Genomic DNA, 16136 nt, shown 5'->3' on the forward strand with positions numbered 1-16136 from the left:
CACCACAGACACAGGTAGGAAGGGAATCAGGGGACAGTTCACGAGGGAAGCAATGGAGAGCGTTTGGAGGCCTTTCAGCAAGGGTGTGACTGAGACAGACACACATGGGGCCGACCTGGAGGGAAGCAGGCTGCCAGCACCATCTAGGACAGGTGACTATGCCCTGGCCTGGGCGGCAGTGGAGGGTAGGAGGGCAGAGATATGAAGGCAAGTTCAGTGGTACGACAGCAAGATTTGGTCCTGGGATTTGGGGGCTGTGAAACAGACATGGCTAGGGGGGCTGATTGGTTTCTGGCTTGGAGCCACCCACTCAGAGAGGGCACAGCCATACTGGAATGGGCTTTATAGGAGAAGCTGATGCCATCAGGTGGGCCATGCTGAGGCTGAGGCTGAGGCAGCTGTGAGGTGTCCATAGATGTCTGGCAAGCTGCAGACGTAAGCGATAAGGGCCCCCGAAAGAAGTTCAGTGTGGAGATAAAGACTTAGGGGCCATAAACATAAAGCTGTCCCAAATATCTCCTGCCAAGTTTGATCTCATACCCGAATTCCCGCAGCAGAATTTTCACATGTCTGTTTTATCCCTTGAATTTAACAATTATTTACTTTCGTGTCTGTCAACACAACTACACCAAACTCTTGGAAGACAGAATGCATAGGCAGCTGAGCCTCAGAGAGCCTTAGCGATTTTAACCTCCCCAACCTGTAAGTAATAGAGACTAAACTTGAACTCAAATCCTTTCTATTCAAGCTTCCCGGAGCTTCTCTCTCGCGAGCAGGCCTCCATGTACTACAGCAGATACAGCCCTTCAAGAAAACTGCCTTCACCCAGTGTGGCAACAGGAGTGAAAGGAACAGCATCATTTGATTTTGTGAATGCATTAAAGTATAATAAAAACAAAAGCTATCTTTATTGCACACCAACATTTTGTCATACTATAGACAAAATATCCAGTATCTTCACTCTTTACTACATCCCTACTCTAAAGAAGGTATTAGGACCTTTGTTTTACAGATCAAGAGGCTGAAGTTAAGAGTGGTAAAATGACTTGCTCAAAAGTTGTAAAGCCAGTATTTAGATCCAATCTATCTGATTCTAGAAAGACAGGCTTTCTGCAGCACATCTTGGTGTTTTGAGTTTATAAAAGGTAAATCAGTAGTTAGTCCTTCCCTGTCTATTAACATAGGGAGTTATTATTCGGTTCAAATGCTGGATTTTGAGCAGTGTGGGCACCTCCTGTTGCTGCAGATAGCCTCTTCAATCAGCCTTCAGCCTATAATTTTGAGCTATTTTTTGAAATCCTTATGTGCAATCTACTTTCAACCATGCATAATTCTAGCAGAGCCCTATAGAAGCAGGAAATGATCAGAAGGGCAGACAGTTACCTTTGAGGGGTAGAGGGCACAGATACGGTGAGCCTATACCACCAAGCGCTTTACAGATCTAGTTGTATCTACTCCTTACAACAAAGGATTCTCATCATCATTTTATTGATGAAGAAAATGAGGCTCAGAACAAGAGCAAAACAAACTAAAAATCAGTAGAAGAAAACAAATAATAAAGATCAGAGAAGAAATAGATGTAATTGAAACAAAAAAATACAAAAGATCGATGAAATGAAAAATTGGTTTTTTGAAACGATAAACAAAATTGACATACCTTCAGTCAGACTAATTAAGGAAAAAAAGACAGAAGACCCAAATAAATAAAATCAGAGATGAAAAAGGAGACATTACAACTGATACTGCTCATTAGAGACTACTATGGGCAACTATATGCCAATAACTTGGAAAACCTAGAAGAAATGCATAAACTCCCAGACACATACAGCTACCAAGACTGAACCAGGGAGAAATCCAAAACCTGAAAAAATCAATAACAAATAACTAGAGAGAAGAAATAATAAAAAGTCTCCCATCAAAGAAAAGCTCAGGACCTGATGGCTTCACTGCTGAATTCTACTGAGCATTCAAAGAAGAATTAATACCAATCCTACTTAAACTATTCCAAAAAATCAAGGAGGAGGAGATACTCCGAAGTTCATTCTACAAGGCCTGTATCCACCGTGAAGACAGATACTCTCTTCAATCAGCCTTCAGATGAAGATGTACCCAAAAAAGAAAACTATAGGACAATATCTCTAACGAACACAGATGCAAAACTCCTAAAAAAAATACTAGCAAACCAAATTCACCAATACATTAAAAAGATTATTCATCATGATCAAGTGGGATTCATTGCAGGGATGCAAGGATGGTTCAACATTCACAAATCAATGTGATACATCATATCAACAAAACGAAGGACAAACACCATATGATCATTTCAACTGATGCTGAAAAACTATTCAATAAAATTCAACATCCGTTCATGATAAAAACTCAAAAAACTGGGTAAAGAAGGAACTTACCTCAACATGATGAAAGCCATATAAGACAGACCCACAGCTAGTATCATACTGAATGGAGAAAAACTGAAAGCCTTTCCTCTAAGATCTGGAACAAGACAAGGATGCCCATTCTCACCATCGTTATTCAACATAGTACCAGAAGTAATAGCTAGAGCAATCAGATAGGAGAAGAAAATAAAGGGCATCCAAATTGGAAAGGAAGAAGTTCAATTATCCTTGTTTGCACACAATATGGTCTTATTATCTAGAGAAACCTAAAAACTCCACAAAAAACTATTAGAACTGATAAACAAAGTCAGTAAAGTTGCAGGATACAACATCAATATACAAAAATCAATAGCATTTCTACATGCCAACTGTAAATAATCTGAAAAAGAAACCAAGAAAGTGATCCCATTTACAACAGCTAAAAATAAAATAAAATACCTAGCAAATAAACTTAACCAAAGAAGTAAAAGACCTCTATAATGCAAACTATAAAACAGTGATGAAAGAAAATGAAGAGAACACACAAAAAGGCAAAGATATTCCATGCTTGTGGATTGGAAAAATCAATATTGTTAAAATGCCCATCCTACTCAAAGTGATCTACAGATTCAGTGCAATCTCCATCAAAATACCAATGACATTCTTCACAGACACAGAAAAAAGAATCCTAAAATTTATATGGAACAACAAAAGACCCAGAATAGACAAAGCTATCCTGAGCAGAAAGAACAAAACTGGAGGAATCACATTATCTGACTTCCAATTATATTACAGAGCTGTAGTAAACAAAACAGCATGGTACTGGCATAAAAACAGACACATAGACCAATGGGACGGGAGAGAGAACCCAGAAATAAATCCATACATCTATAGTGTACTTATCTTCTTGACAAAGATGCCAAGAACGTACGGTGGGGAAAAGACAGTCTCTTCAATAAATGATGCTGGGAAAACTGGATGTCCATATGCAGAAAAATGAAACTAGATCCTTATCTCTTGCCATATATAAAAATCAAATAAAAATGGATTAAAGACTTAAATCTGAGAACTGAGACTATGAAACTATAAAAGAAAACATTGGGGAAATGCTTCAGGACATTGGTTTGGGAAAGGACTTCCCGGGTAATACCCCAAAGCACAGGCAACCAAAGCAAAATTGGACAATGGGACCACATCAAGCTAAAAACCTTCTGCACAGCAAAGGAAACAATCAACAAAGGGAAGACACAACCCACAGAATGGGAGAAAATATCTGCAAACTACCCCTCTGACAAGGGATTAATAATTAGAATATACAAGAAGCTCCAACAACTAATAGGAAAAAAATCAAATAACCTGATCAAAAAATGGGCAAAGGATCTGAATAGACATTTCTTAAAAGAAGACATACAAATGGCCAACATGATAATATAAAAAAATGGTCAACATCATTATTCATCAGAGAAATGCAAATCAAAACTACAATGAGATATCATCTCTCCTCAGTTAAAATGGCTTTTATCCAAAAGACAGGCGATAAAAATGAATGCTGGTAAGGATATGAGAAAGGGGAAGCTTTTGTAAATTGTTGGTGGAAATGTAAATTAGTGCAACCACTATGGAGAACAGTATGAAGGTTCCTCAGAAAACTGAAAATAGAACTACCATATGACCCAGTGATCTCACTGCTGGGTGTATATCCAAAGGAGGAGAAATCAGTATATTGTAAAGATATCTGCACTCCCACGTTTATTGCAGCACTATTCACAATAGCCACAATTTGGAATCAACCTAAGTGTCCATCAGTGGATGAATGGATAAAGAAATTGTGGTCCATATACACAATGGAATATTATACAGCCACAAAAAGAAGGAAATCCTGCCATTTACAGCAACACAGATGGAACTGGAGGACATTATGTTAAGTGAAATAAGCCAAGCACAGAAAGACAAATCTTGCATGTTCTCACTCACATGTGGGAGCTAAATATTAAAACAATTAATCTCATGGAGACAGACAGTAGAATGACAGTTACAAGAGGCTGGGAAGGGTAGCGGGGAGCAGGGGATAAAGTGGGGGTGGGTAATGGGTACAAAAATATATTTAGATATGTAGATGGAATGAGCAATATTTGATAACACAACAAAGTGACTGTATTCAACAAGTTAGGGTATACTTTAAAATAACCAAAAGAGTGGAATTTGCATGTTCCTAACACAAAGAAATGATAAATGCCTGAGGTGATGGATACCCCAATTACTCTGATTTGATTAATTCACATTGTGTGCCTGTATCAAAACATCACATGTGCCCTATAAAGGCAGTTGTACTGTTATGTACCCATAATACTAACAATAACTAAATTAAAAATCAGAAGGGCCCATTGGCCTTTCTGATGGGAAAACTGGACACATCAACTCTTCTCTTCTGCGCTCCAGCTGCTGACTCCTGAGTACCTGCTAGTGTAGCAATGTGGCCAAGGGCCAGCTCATTTAGATGGTGCACAGCTGCCCCGAGGAAGTCATCCCCTCGCGAAGGTCCCAGCCGTGATACTCAGTGCACGCTGACGGGAACTGCAAAGAAGACGTGGTCTTCAGGTTGCCAGTGGAAATGGGCGTCCACGGCAGGTAGGCGTGTTAGAGTTAGAGACCCAGGATTCCCTGTATAGGTGGTGTGATTGGTGTGACTGCAGGCAAATCCCTTAAACTCTCCGAGTCTCAGCTTCACCGGCTGTCAGATGGGAGTAGGGATACCCACCTGGTCGGAGTATAAGGGATCACTAAGAAGCAGGTTAAAGTAGTTGAAAGGTCCAGCAGCAGCCCTCAGGTAACAGTGTTCCCTCAGTCCCTTTCTTCCCCTCCCAGGTGACAGGACTCCCTTCCTAATGATTTCCTCCCCTTGGGAAAGACCCATTGCATCTGAATTCTTTGCCTGGCTCAGAAAAGCTCCCAGGGTGATGTGGCCCACCCATCGCTGCGAGGGTGGAAAGGGCCGGGTCACGCACAAGCACTTTGTGAAAAAGAAGGTCTTGGATGCAGTGTGTTTGTTGGCAAAGGTGTGAGGCCCGCCACGTGTCCATTGACCAAGGCCAGAAGAAAGGACAGGGTTTTGGTGCTGTCAAGTGTGAATCCTGATTTTACTACTTATTATAATAGCTTTATGATCTTGTAAAAATCACTTCAGCTTTTTAAACCACTGAATGTCCTCATTTGTAAAACAGGAAAAATCACCCCAGGAGCTGGAAGGGTTTTGGCAACTGGAGTGACAGAGGGCGAATCTTGCTGTTGAACACCACATTGTGTGTTGTGCCAAAACACAAGAAGTAATTAAAACAAATGGTTCTTACTATGTAAAACAAAAGTGGGTTCCACTATGAAGAGTTTGTGTAACATATATTTAGGAGTTCCCTTAATAAAAATGAAAAATGTAATAAATACAAAATGTAAGAACAGAGAACCTTGCCTTCGACATACACAGCCCAAGTATTATGCAGCCCGATGGCAAGATGGGAATCGAGGGGTGAGGGTCTCCTCCAGGGCCTTGGTAAGGTGGGAACTAAAGGAATGAGTGTTCATGTCCCCATGATGTGGAAGAGAGTGGGCCACTGGAGATTCACGAGACCAGATGCAACTGAGTCCCCGAAAGTCAGCGTGTGTCAGGGATGTCTGCGCCTTCTGTCTGTGCAGTTTGCATTTGTAAGTGGTGCATTATAAACAAACAAACACTGGTGGGCCGGAGAAAATAAATCCTGTCTTCAGATGCTCCCATGCAACTTTCCCTGGGGCTAGTCCATGTCCGAGGCCCTAGTGGCCTTTTTGGCATTTAGAAAGTTCTTCTTTTTCCTGGGAGGAATGTGCAATGAGATCTCTGGCTCCTTCCGATTTCTGAAGATAAAGAGCTTTTCGCCTGTGTTTAATACATCAGTGGTTTCTGCCCCTACAAGGGGTACAGGAGCTAGTTCGCCAATGGGCTCCAGTGACAGGTGAGGCCAACTTCCTTTTCCAAAGAATGTCACCCTCTCTCTGAGGGGAAGACATGTCTTCTTTAATATGCTAAAGAAAGAACACAAGATCAAATTCAACAGTTTTGGTAACTGACCCTCTTGAGTGTTCTGATGGTTTTCCAGGAAAATCCCTCTCGGGGCCCTAAAGTCCCCAACCAAGCACCGTTTTAAAGAGAAGTTATTTTACCCGTGATCACCAGATTGCCATGAAGTTAGCTGAAGCCTGCGGCAGCAGTGTGCTGCAGCCCACTCCTATGGGCTCACGACTGCTAAGTCTTCAGGAGTTTTGCAAGCCTGTTGTCATCAGGTTGTTAGCTTGAAATTAGCCATGGTGGGAGTATTTACACCATGGAAATTGGCAAGTGCTATAGATCAGAACTCCCCACCAGCTAATTGTTAAACATTTACGAGTCTACCCCATGGATCTCACACTAAAAGCAGGTCGATGAAACCTGGTTAAAAATCAGCAGTTAAATTGGGCAAAATGTGTTTGACATATGTAGCAAGCTTTGGGAATGTCCCAGGAAAGGACTCCTGGAATGCTGGCCATGAGTGGTTCCTCCCTGGAATCCCTGGCTGCTCTTGGTAATGGCTGTGACTACCGCGGAGAGCCCTGCACAACCGCTCTCTCGCTGCCCAAGTAGCACAGGACAAGGCCAATGGGACTACCTGCTGGATGTCACTGGCAGGCTTGCTGGCCCTCCCTGAAGGGACATGGCAGATTCAGCTCCACGGCTGTCACCACTAACTGCTGCCCTTGCAGCTAGTGGCTCTGAGCAAGGATTTGAGCCCGGCTCTCTCTGATCTAGTGTCTCCTTTTGCCACAGTAGGTCCCCGGTGCTTCCAGGCAGAGTGACAGCTAGCACAGTGAGCCAGGACAGTGGGACCACCGTGTCTCTAGATCTGTACCCAACCACTTCTACTGGCACAGCCTAGCAGTGTTCCTTGCAGGACACTTTACAGTTACACAGTTGCATTCAATTTTCTTCATCTAGGCTTGAATGTCCTTCTCTTAGTCAACATCCCGATCTAATTTCTTCGGGACCACATTGTGATATCCAGCCAAGTAAAAGGCTCCACACCTTTGTCATGGGCAATCCATGAAGCTTGGTCTCAGCACCTTTGGCTTGGCTCTGAGAAATGGTGGCAGGAGCAGGGCTCAGGCAGATACTTCCCGTGGACAGTCACTATTTCCAGAGCACACCCTGGACATCACTTTTTAACTGCTTATGAATCTAGCTCATGTGCTTCTTTTTCTAAATCTTCTCTAGTGGGAATCACAGGAGACACTTGGCCCACAGTTTGTGGCCCTCAAATCCATTATGCCCCTTCCTTCCCTCTGTTCTCCAGGTGTGCAATGACCACAGCAGAGTTGGAGGGGGTGCAAAGAGCACATGCCTGGGAGTTTGGGGACATACAGAGGGTAACCAGAGGGTCCCGAACCCCATGGCCACTGTTTACAGTGGCAGACCTGGAGCCTTGTGTCTGACCTCCCTCCGCTTCCGTTCTATCCTGCCCTCAGCTTCTCAGCCAAGCCCACTGGAGAAGGAGCGCAGTGTGCGGGCAAAGACTGCTATCTGTGGGCAGCAACCCTCCCCTTCCTTGTGGCTTGCAGGCAGCGTGGCTCCCCCACCCCAGCCACCCGGGCAGGGGCCCATACCTCTCCTTCCTCTTGCGCGCCCAGAGCATTTTTTCTAATCCTCTGCTCACCAGATCCCCACGCAGCTTGCTGTCCAAGGCTTGCCACCAGCCCTGGTGTTTCCTGAAGGCAAGAAGGGAGAGTTTATGGTTTCAGAAGAAATAGCATCATCCAGGGGTTAATAATCCCGCAGAGGCCGCACAGGGCTCCATCCCGCCATGTGGCCGAGAGCGCGAGGGGTGTTCACCGTTTGTTCTTTCACCCATTCTCTGCACACAGACCACGCACCTTCTCGGGCCTGGGCAAGATGCAGCCTCTGCCCTCAAGGGGTCCAGTCCAGGGCATCACGGACGGGTGACAAGTGACATCAGTCGGACAGAGGAAGGCTGCCTACTGTGGTGTATTTTATGAATATACGAATAGAGAAGCTGAGAAACACAGTGTAAATCTGGAAGGTGGGCTAAGCCTTAGGCAGGGAGCCCTGAGGCCGCACGAAGGGGTTTGGTCCTAAACTGAAGGGCAGAGGCCTTGGGAGTGCTGCCAGGAGATTAGAAGATGCAAGTCACACCAGCAAGGGACAGCCTAGAACTGAGAGTCCTGCCTGGGGCAAGCTCACTCCTCTGCCTCGGCAGTTCACATCTGCTCAGCCGCTGGTGGAGACGGAACCCTTTCACACTGGGCGAGGCAGGCTCTCTCCCAGGAGGTACCTCCTGAGCAGAGAAGGATGGTCCTCTGATGGCAGCACCCAGAGACGATGGCCCTACTTCCCTGGCCCTGCCTTCCTGGGGCTCTTCCCTGGATTCCGACGTGCCGCTGTACACCCTGCTCGTGCTGAGGTTACTCAGTTTGTACTGCTAGAAACCCAAGATGCTTAGCTGATGTGAAGAGTAGGTGCCAGGTGCTTGGCACGCAACAGTAGTGACTGCCCTGCCCTGAGACTAGGGTACGTGGCCTGGGACTCCAGAAGTCATCAGTCTGCTTGGCCATGAGGCTGGGCAAAGAAGGAGCATGGTCATGCCCATGGTCACAGCTACCCTGAGTCCTCTCGCCTTGTCCCAGCTCAGCCTGCCCACCCCTCAAACTAAACTGGCTGAAGGGGTAGCCCCAAAACAAAGTCTTCGTGGGTGACCTCAGACAGAGGTGGCCTCCCTGCGAGGCCACCCACTCCAGGCTCACCTTGAATACTTGCCATCGCCTGTCCTCCCAGGCAGTAGGTGGACTGGAAAAAACTAGTCTGTGAAATGCAGCTCTCTGACCATGCCCAGCCCTCTGACCACGCCCACCTTCTGGCAGCCCACATCCCACTATCTAACTGGGCAGGTGAAGGCCCTTCCTAGCACCCCACCCACGGCTGTTTCCTTTTTCCCTCCCCACCCCACCCCAGCCCTCCTCTATTGACCCGCGACAGTGCTGCTTGCTTTTTGAGTCAAGAGACCCCTCTACAGCTCTGATGAAAAGACACTGCCCCTTTCCTCGGGAAGGACAATGTCCACACACGCCTGTCCACACGATTGGGCCGTCCCAAGCCTCACTGCTCCCCGACGCCCATCCAGTGTCCTCTGGTCCTGGCTGGGGCCTGGCTGTGGCACTGCGGCCTGGTGCTCAGCGCTCGATCGGCCGTGGTTCCTCACTGCCTTGTCCCCAAGCTACCCCATTCTCAGTGGCACTGCCACCATTCTCAAACCCACCTCGCTCGACACCCAGCTTCCTGCCTTTCCTTATGAAGAGCCTTTACCAACCTAATTCACACTGAACACTGATCATAAATAAAAATATCTATACAGAGTAATTGAGGAAAAAATGGACACAAGCTCAATGTCCAGTAACTGGCTAACAGTTATAGCCACTACAGTATATACACACACTACAACATACCCCTCTGTGGAGTACTGGAGGCTGTTACAAATAATATCTACTAAGGGTTTCCAGTAACAGTGAAAAGTATGAATTTTAAATTAATAAAAAGAACAGGAAATACAGCCTAACTAATGGGATAAGAATTACGTAGGAAGATGTTTACACATGGATGAGAGTTGAAACGTAACGGAAAAGCAAACCTGCTTCTGCTATAAGGTTCCACAAAGTGGAGTGTCAGCTATATTCACCGTGTACTCACTACACACACACACAGAAATATGCCTATCTACATACACAACACACACACTTACACACCAACGCACAAATACACACATGCCCCCTGCACACACGCCAACACCACACACACAATACACGCACGAAACTCAGCATAAAAATACATTCTGGGCCCGGTGTGGTGGCTCACGCCTGTAATCCTAGCACTCTGGGAGGCCGAGGCAGGAGGATCGCTCGAGGTCAGGAGTTTGGGACCAGCCTGAGCAAGAGCGAGACCCGTCTCAACTAAAAATAGAAAGTAATTAGCTGGACAACTAAAAATATACAGAAAAAATTAGCCGGGCACCATGGCACATGCCTATAGTCCCAGCTACTCGGGAGGCTGAGGCAGGAGGATCGCTTGAGCCCAGGAGTTTGAGGTTGCTGTGAGCTAGGATGACGCCATGGCACTCTTGGCCGTACAACAGAGCCAGACTCTGTCTCCACAAAAACAAAACAAAAAACATTCTAGAGGAAGAAATGTAACAAAATGCTAACTTCTTTTCCAGGTATAGAACCATGGGTATTTTTTTCCTTTTACGCATTTTTACATTTTCTCTAATGGATGTGTATGAACTATTTATGGCCCTGGGGAAACTTATTTTGTTAAGATTGTACTTGAAAAATAAATTGGTGACAAAGTTAGAAAGTATGGACAAAAAACTTGGTCTTCTCATGACCTCAGGGGTTCACAGTGCCCCTCTGGACAGGGAGGCGGCACCGGGAAGGTACCTGTGTCTGCTCCACCCTGGAGGGGTCCCTGCGGCTCGGGCCCTTGTCTTCCACAGGCAGCCCTTCCACACTCTCACCTCCGCCTGCCCGCGTCGGCCTGCTCCGCGCCACCCTCGTTCTCGGCAGCGTGGTCTGGATGCTTCTCGCTGACCGACTCCAGCAGGGCCAGCAGCTGGGACTGCGAGGCTGTGGGCAGCACCACGCTCAGGAGCCGGCGCAGCGTGGCCGCAGGCACCATCGTCAGCCTCGAGAGGTAAGACGCCAGTCTCAGCTCCTACAGGAAACAGAGGAGGCAGCTCAGACCCTCGCTGCTCTGGACTTGATGAACAACAATTTTTTAATTTATTACAGTCTTAGGACATTTTGTCCTGGGGTGATAAATATTTTAGCAGCTCAGTCTGGAAAACGTGTTCCTGAACTTGCAGAGCTGTCAAAAGAGTCTACTTGGTCAGCAACCTCAGCTTCCCACGACACTTCAAAGGCTCATCCGTCCCTTGCAACGACTCTGCTGTCACTGGGGCAGTGCCCAAATCACGACAGCAAAAGCCGGTCCTGCAGCAGGGCCACTTGCAGTGTAACCTTTCTCCTTCTCCCCACATTCCCTGAGGCCACGTGCCTTTGGGGGAACAGTCAGGCTCTGGAAACAAATGAGGCGTCCCTAGACCAGGGGACCGTTAAAGACACTGTGCTGCATCCCTACCATGGAAAACCACTCTACCATCAAAAGCAAGCACAGGACGGACCTCGAGGGCACTGGGCCAAGCGGAAGCAGCCACTCTCCAAAGGCCACATGCTGTAGGATGCCACGCATGTAACAGCCCAGACGTGACAAAACTTAGAGTTGGAGAGGGAATGGTGGAGGCGAGTGTGACCAGAAGGGGGCAGCACAGGGCGGGTTTGTGGCGGTGGCCCAGCTCTGTGTCTTGGCAGTGGTGATGGTGCCAGTCACACAAATCTACGTGGGATAGAGTGACATAGAACTACCCATACATTTCAGATTGACGCCAGCTTCCCGTTTTGGGCTGCGGCTCTCTATGCCAGCTTTGCAACTCCCTGTGAATCTAAAATGGCTTCAAAATAAAAAGTTAAGAGAAAAAGTGTAGATTCTCCCTACTGCACAGACTGAGTCCCTGGGCCATGTCCCTATTGCTCTTTGTGCTTCAGTTTCCTCATCTGCAAAGCGAGGGTCATAGAAAGGCCTGTGGCAAAGGGGTTTGTGAGGACAGAAAAAGCCGGGCCATGGAAATGTTCTGTGCTGAAAAGACACGAATAACGACCACTTCTCCAGTGACAGGGTGGGCACGCCTGGCCACCTGTCAGAGGCCTTCCCTGGGACTTCATGTGGCAAAGCTGGAAGAGACAGAGACAAAGAAGCGCTCGGTACAGCCACGCTTGGACGTGGATGCTGGAAGGCCATAAACTCAGGCTGCAAGTGGCATGTCGCCCTCTGCATGCAGAAAGCGTGTTAGTGCGCACAAAGAAACGGGAGAGATGGCGAGGCAGAAAGGCCCAGAGAGTCCCTTGACCATTTGAATCCCTAAAGCTCAGCCTTGCTCTTCTGGGGGATGGTCAGGGGACCCATACATACATCTCCTTTTTTTTTTTTGAGACAGGGTCTCATTCTGTTGCCCAGGCTGGAGTGCAGTGGCGTCATCATAGCTCACAGCAACCTCAGACTCCTGGGCTCAAGCAATCCTGCTGCCTCAGCCTCCCAAGTAGCTGGGACTACGGGTGCCACCACCACACCTGGCTACTTTTTCTATTTTTTGGTTAGATGGGGTCTTACTCTTGCTCAGGCTGGTCTCGAACTCCTGGGCTCAAGTGGTCCTCTTGCCTTGGCCTCCCAGAGTGCTGGAATTATAGGTGTGAGCCAGCACACTGGGCCAACATTTCTCCTTTTATGCTCAAACTGTTTGAGTTGAATTTCCATTACCTTCACCTAAAAAGAATTCTGACTTGGCGAAGCATCTAAGCGTGGTGCTTGATAAACAGCAAGTGCTCAACAATGCCGGTTGCTGCTGTGGTGGCATTTGTATCAGTTTCCTGTCACAAATGACAAATTGCCACAAACCTGTAGCTTAAGACAACAGAAATGTATTCTCCTACAGTTCTGAAAACTGCAGTCTGCAATCAGTTTCCCGGGGCTGACGCAGTGCGTGGGCAGGGCTGCGTTCCTGGCTGGAGGCCAGGGGAGAGTCCACGTCCTCGCCTCTTCCTCCTCCTTGCAGCTGCCTGTGCTCCTGGGCTTGCACCCACCCCCTTCCTCCATCTTCAAAGTGTATCCCCCAAAGCCCGCTTCCATCCCCCGCCTCTAACCGCCCTCCTATAAGGACGCAAGGGTAGTCCAGGACCATCTCCCCAGCCAAAGACCCTTAACTTACTCCCATCTGCACGGTCCCTTCTGGCACATAAGGTCACACTCACGGGTCCCAGGGATTAGGCCGTGGTCATCTCTGGGGTGTGCTTATGCAGCCTGTCACAGTATGTTATGACACTGGTGTATGTGCTCATGTATTCAGTCAACACTATGATCGTGTCCTAGTAGGTGCCAGACCCTGTTCCAGGCGCTGGAGAGGAGCAGTGAGTGAAACCAAGTCCCTGCCCTCGCAGGGTTACGGTCAGGTGAAGAGACGGGCAGGCGTTCAGACAAACACATAAACAAGACACCAGGCAGAGGTAAGTGCTAGGATGAAACCCAGGCAGCACAGAGGGACAGAGGGTGACAGTGTGGGCAGCGTGCATATGACATCAGCAAGGGCGTGCAGCTGGGGAGGAGATGGGGCCTGAGGCCCGAGCCACCGGGCACCCGGCACGCATGACCGTGCCGAGGAGCATCAGCAGCGGCCTGACCAGAAGCAGGTGTGCGGGTGGGGAGCCAGGTTCTGGGTCCTGGAAGCCAAGGAGAGAATGCTCAGGAGGGAGGACTGTGGCCAAGTGGCACAGAGAGACAAAGACAGGGATGCAACCACCTGCAAGCACGGGGTTGTGTATGACCTTACCATGTGACAGGAAAGGTGCTGCTCCAAATACCAACCTCCTGCCGGTCCCTGCCCCTCTGCAGTCTCCCCTACACCAAACTACTCGTTCTTCCCTGAATGTTCCGCTCTCCCAGGCCGGGAATCCCTTGCCCCTGAGCTTCCTCCATCCAGAATGTGTTTCCGCAAACTGCCGTCTGCCCAGCTAGCTCCAGCTCGCTCTTCTGGACCCTACACCGCCCCTGAGCCCACAGCCCCTGCATTCTAGAGCAGGCGTCCCTCCTCTGGTCCCTCACTGGTTTTAACCAGCTCTGCTGTCACTGTCCTGTTTCTATCTCTCCACCTAGCTCTTAGGGTGAGGTCAGTGCCATTCGCCTGTCTGTCTCCAATGTTCAGCCCGGTCCCCAGAACAGAGAAGGTGACTAGCATGCTTGTGGAGTATCTTGGGACTTCACAAACACCCTGCAGATTCAGCTGCCCTGGAAGCAGGGACTAACCCTTTATAACTAGGGTCCCACCCTTGAATGTGGGACAGACCAGCCCATGGCCACAGCCCTTCCTGCGCAATAATCCTTGGGACAAGTCAGTTTGCTGGGTCGTCTTCCTGAAAGGAGTGACACAGAAAGCATCCATGTGGGTCCCTTTCTTTGCACATCTAGTGCCACTTCTACAGACAGAAATGGACCACAAATAAACACAGGGACCCGGCTATCTGCACAGAGGAGGGAAACCGGAGGGACCAGTGGCCAGGGGGCCCTCTCCTCTCCTGCCTCCCCGCTTCTCTCCATGGCTCTCGTCCCCTTTACTTGCTCAAGACCCCAGGAAAACCGCAGCCATGTGCAGACACCAGGGTGGAATTCTGCCTTTAACCACATAAGGCTGAAGGAGGAAGCAGGAGGAGGAGGAAGAGGAGGCGGGGAGGACTGAGCTTCCTTGGTTATTCTTTTCCCTGGTACAAAAACGAAAGTGGCTTTTCTAGACTTGGTGTGCAGGTTAATAATTTCAGGCGTCAATTTGGCTGGGCCACTATGCCCAGATGTTTGATCAAATATTACTCTGGGCAGTGGGGGTTAGATGAGATTATACTTAAATTGGTAGCTTTGAGGAAAGCAGATGGCCCTCCATGGTGTGGTGGGCCTCATCCAATTAGCTGAAGGCCTGAATAGCCAAAAGCCTGACCCACCCCAGCACGAGGGCGTTCTGCTCGCAGATGGCCTTTGGACTTGAACTGCGACTCCTTCCTGAGAGGCCAGCCTGCCAGCCTGCCCTGCAGAACTCGGACTCACCAGCCTCCACAATCACATGAATTTAAATAAATTCCTTTCTATGTATACATACACCCAGTGGCTCTTTTTTTCCAGAGAACTCTTGCTAATACACAGGGGTTGGACAGGAAGATCTAGTGGGGTGGACATTATTGAGGGGACTTCACAAGCATGAAGTTGTGGGCAGAGAAAAACAATGACCCTGTCTGGTCCCCGCTGCCCAAGCTTCTGGTCTGGCAGCATTTACTCATCGCAGAGCCCATTCTTTAGCAGAGTGCTAAGGTCTGAATGTTCGTGTCCCTCCAAAATCCATGCCGAAACTTGACCCCAAATACAACAGCCCAGGGGCCTCCTGAGGACAATCAGGTCGTGGGGCTCTGCCCTCAAGGATGGGATTAGTGTCTTACTAAAGGGCTTGGGGGAACTAGCTAAGCCCTGCGCCCTTCCATCCCTTCTGCCACACGGGGACATGGCGTCCTCCCTCCCTAGGATGCAGCAACGAGGCACCACCTTGGAAGCAGAGCACAGCCCTCACTAGACATTGGATCTGCAGGTGCTTGGTCTTGGACTTTCCAAGCCCCAGAACTGCAAAAAAAGGGATTTCTATTCTTCAGAGACTGCCCAGCCTTAGGTATTCTGCACGGCAGCAGAAACAGATGGAGACACAGAGTTCACAGCTTAAATGAGCCCACGATCTGGAAACGAACTTGGGTGAAGATCCACATGTGACACCGGCTTTCCGGAAAGCCTCAAAGTAACAAAGAAGAAAGGGGGAAAAGTCAAAGTTGAGCCTGGGAGACGGCTCAGTGGCCCAGAGACACAGGTAGGGGCTGTCATCTGCTCTACGCTCTGCCGGGACACCAAGCAGGAAGAGCAGAGCCTGTGCTGCCGTCAAGCCGTGGCTGAACCCCGAGTGCCCCACGAGCAGCTGCGAGCTCTCGTGTCCGCACCAACTCCCTGTGCCTTCGTCCCTTTATTCACGAAATGGGGATAACATTCCCCATGTCCTAGCTTTC

At 48.4% G+C, this 16136-nt stretch overlaps 1 protein-coding gene across 1 annotated transcript in view; it reads right to left on the minus strand.

The window, feature by feature from the left end:
* Window positions 1–6160: 6160 nt before the first annotated feature.
* Window positions 6161–16136, minus strand: part of EVC2 (Ellis van Creveld syndrome 2) — a 137477-nt gene continuing 127501 nt past the window's right edge. Inside the window, exons 20-22 of the mRNA XM_012662838.1 lie at window positions 10958–11154; window positions 8040–8141; window positions 6161–6428 (exon numbers count right to left, since the gene is read on the minus strand). Of these exons, the coding sequence (XP_012518292.1) occupies window positions 6161–6428; window positions 8040–8141; window positions 10958–11154 (567 nt within the window). The remainder of the gene's footprint in view (window positions 6429–8039; window positions 8142–10957; window positions 11155–16136) is intronic.

The sequence above is a fragment of the Propithecus coquereli genome, unplaced genomic scaffold (genome assembly GCF_000956105.1).
Source record: "Propithecus coquereli isolate 6110/MARCELLA unplaced genomic scaffold, Pcoq_1.0 Scaffold785, whole genome shotgun sequence".
Lineage (NCBI taxonomy): Eukaryota > Metazoa > Chordata > Mammalia > Primates > Indriidae > Propithecus > Propithecus coquereli.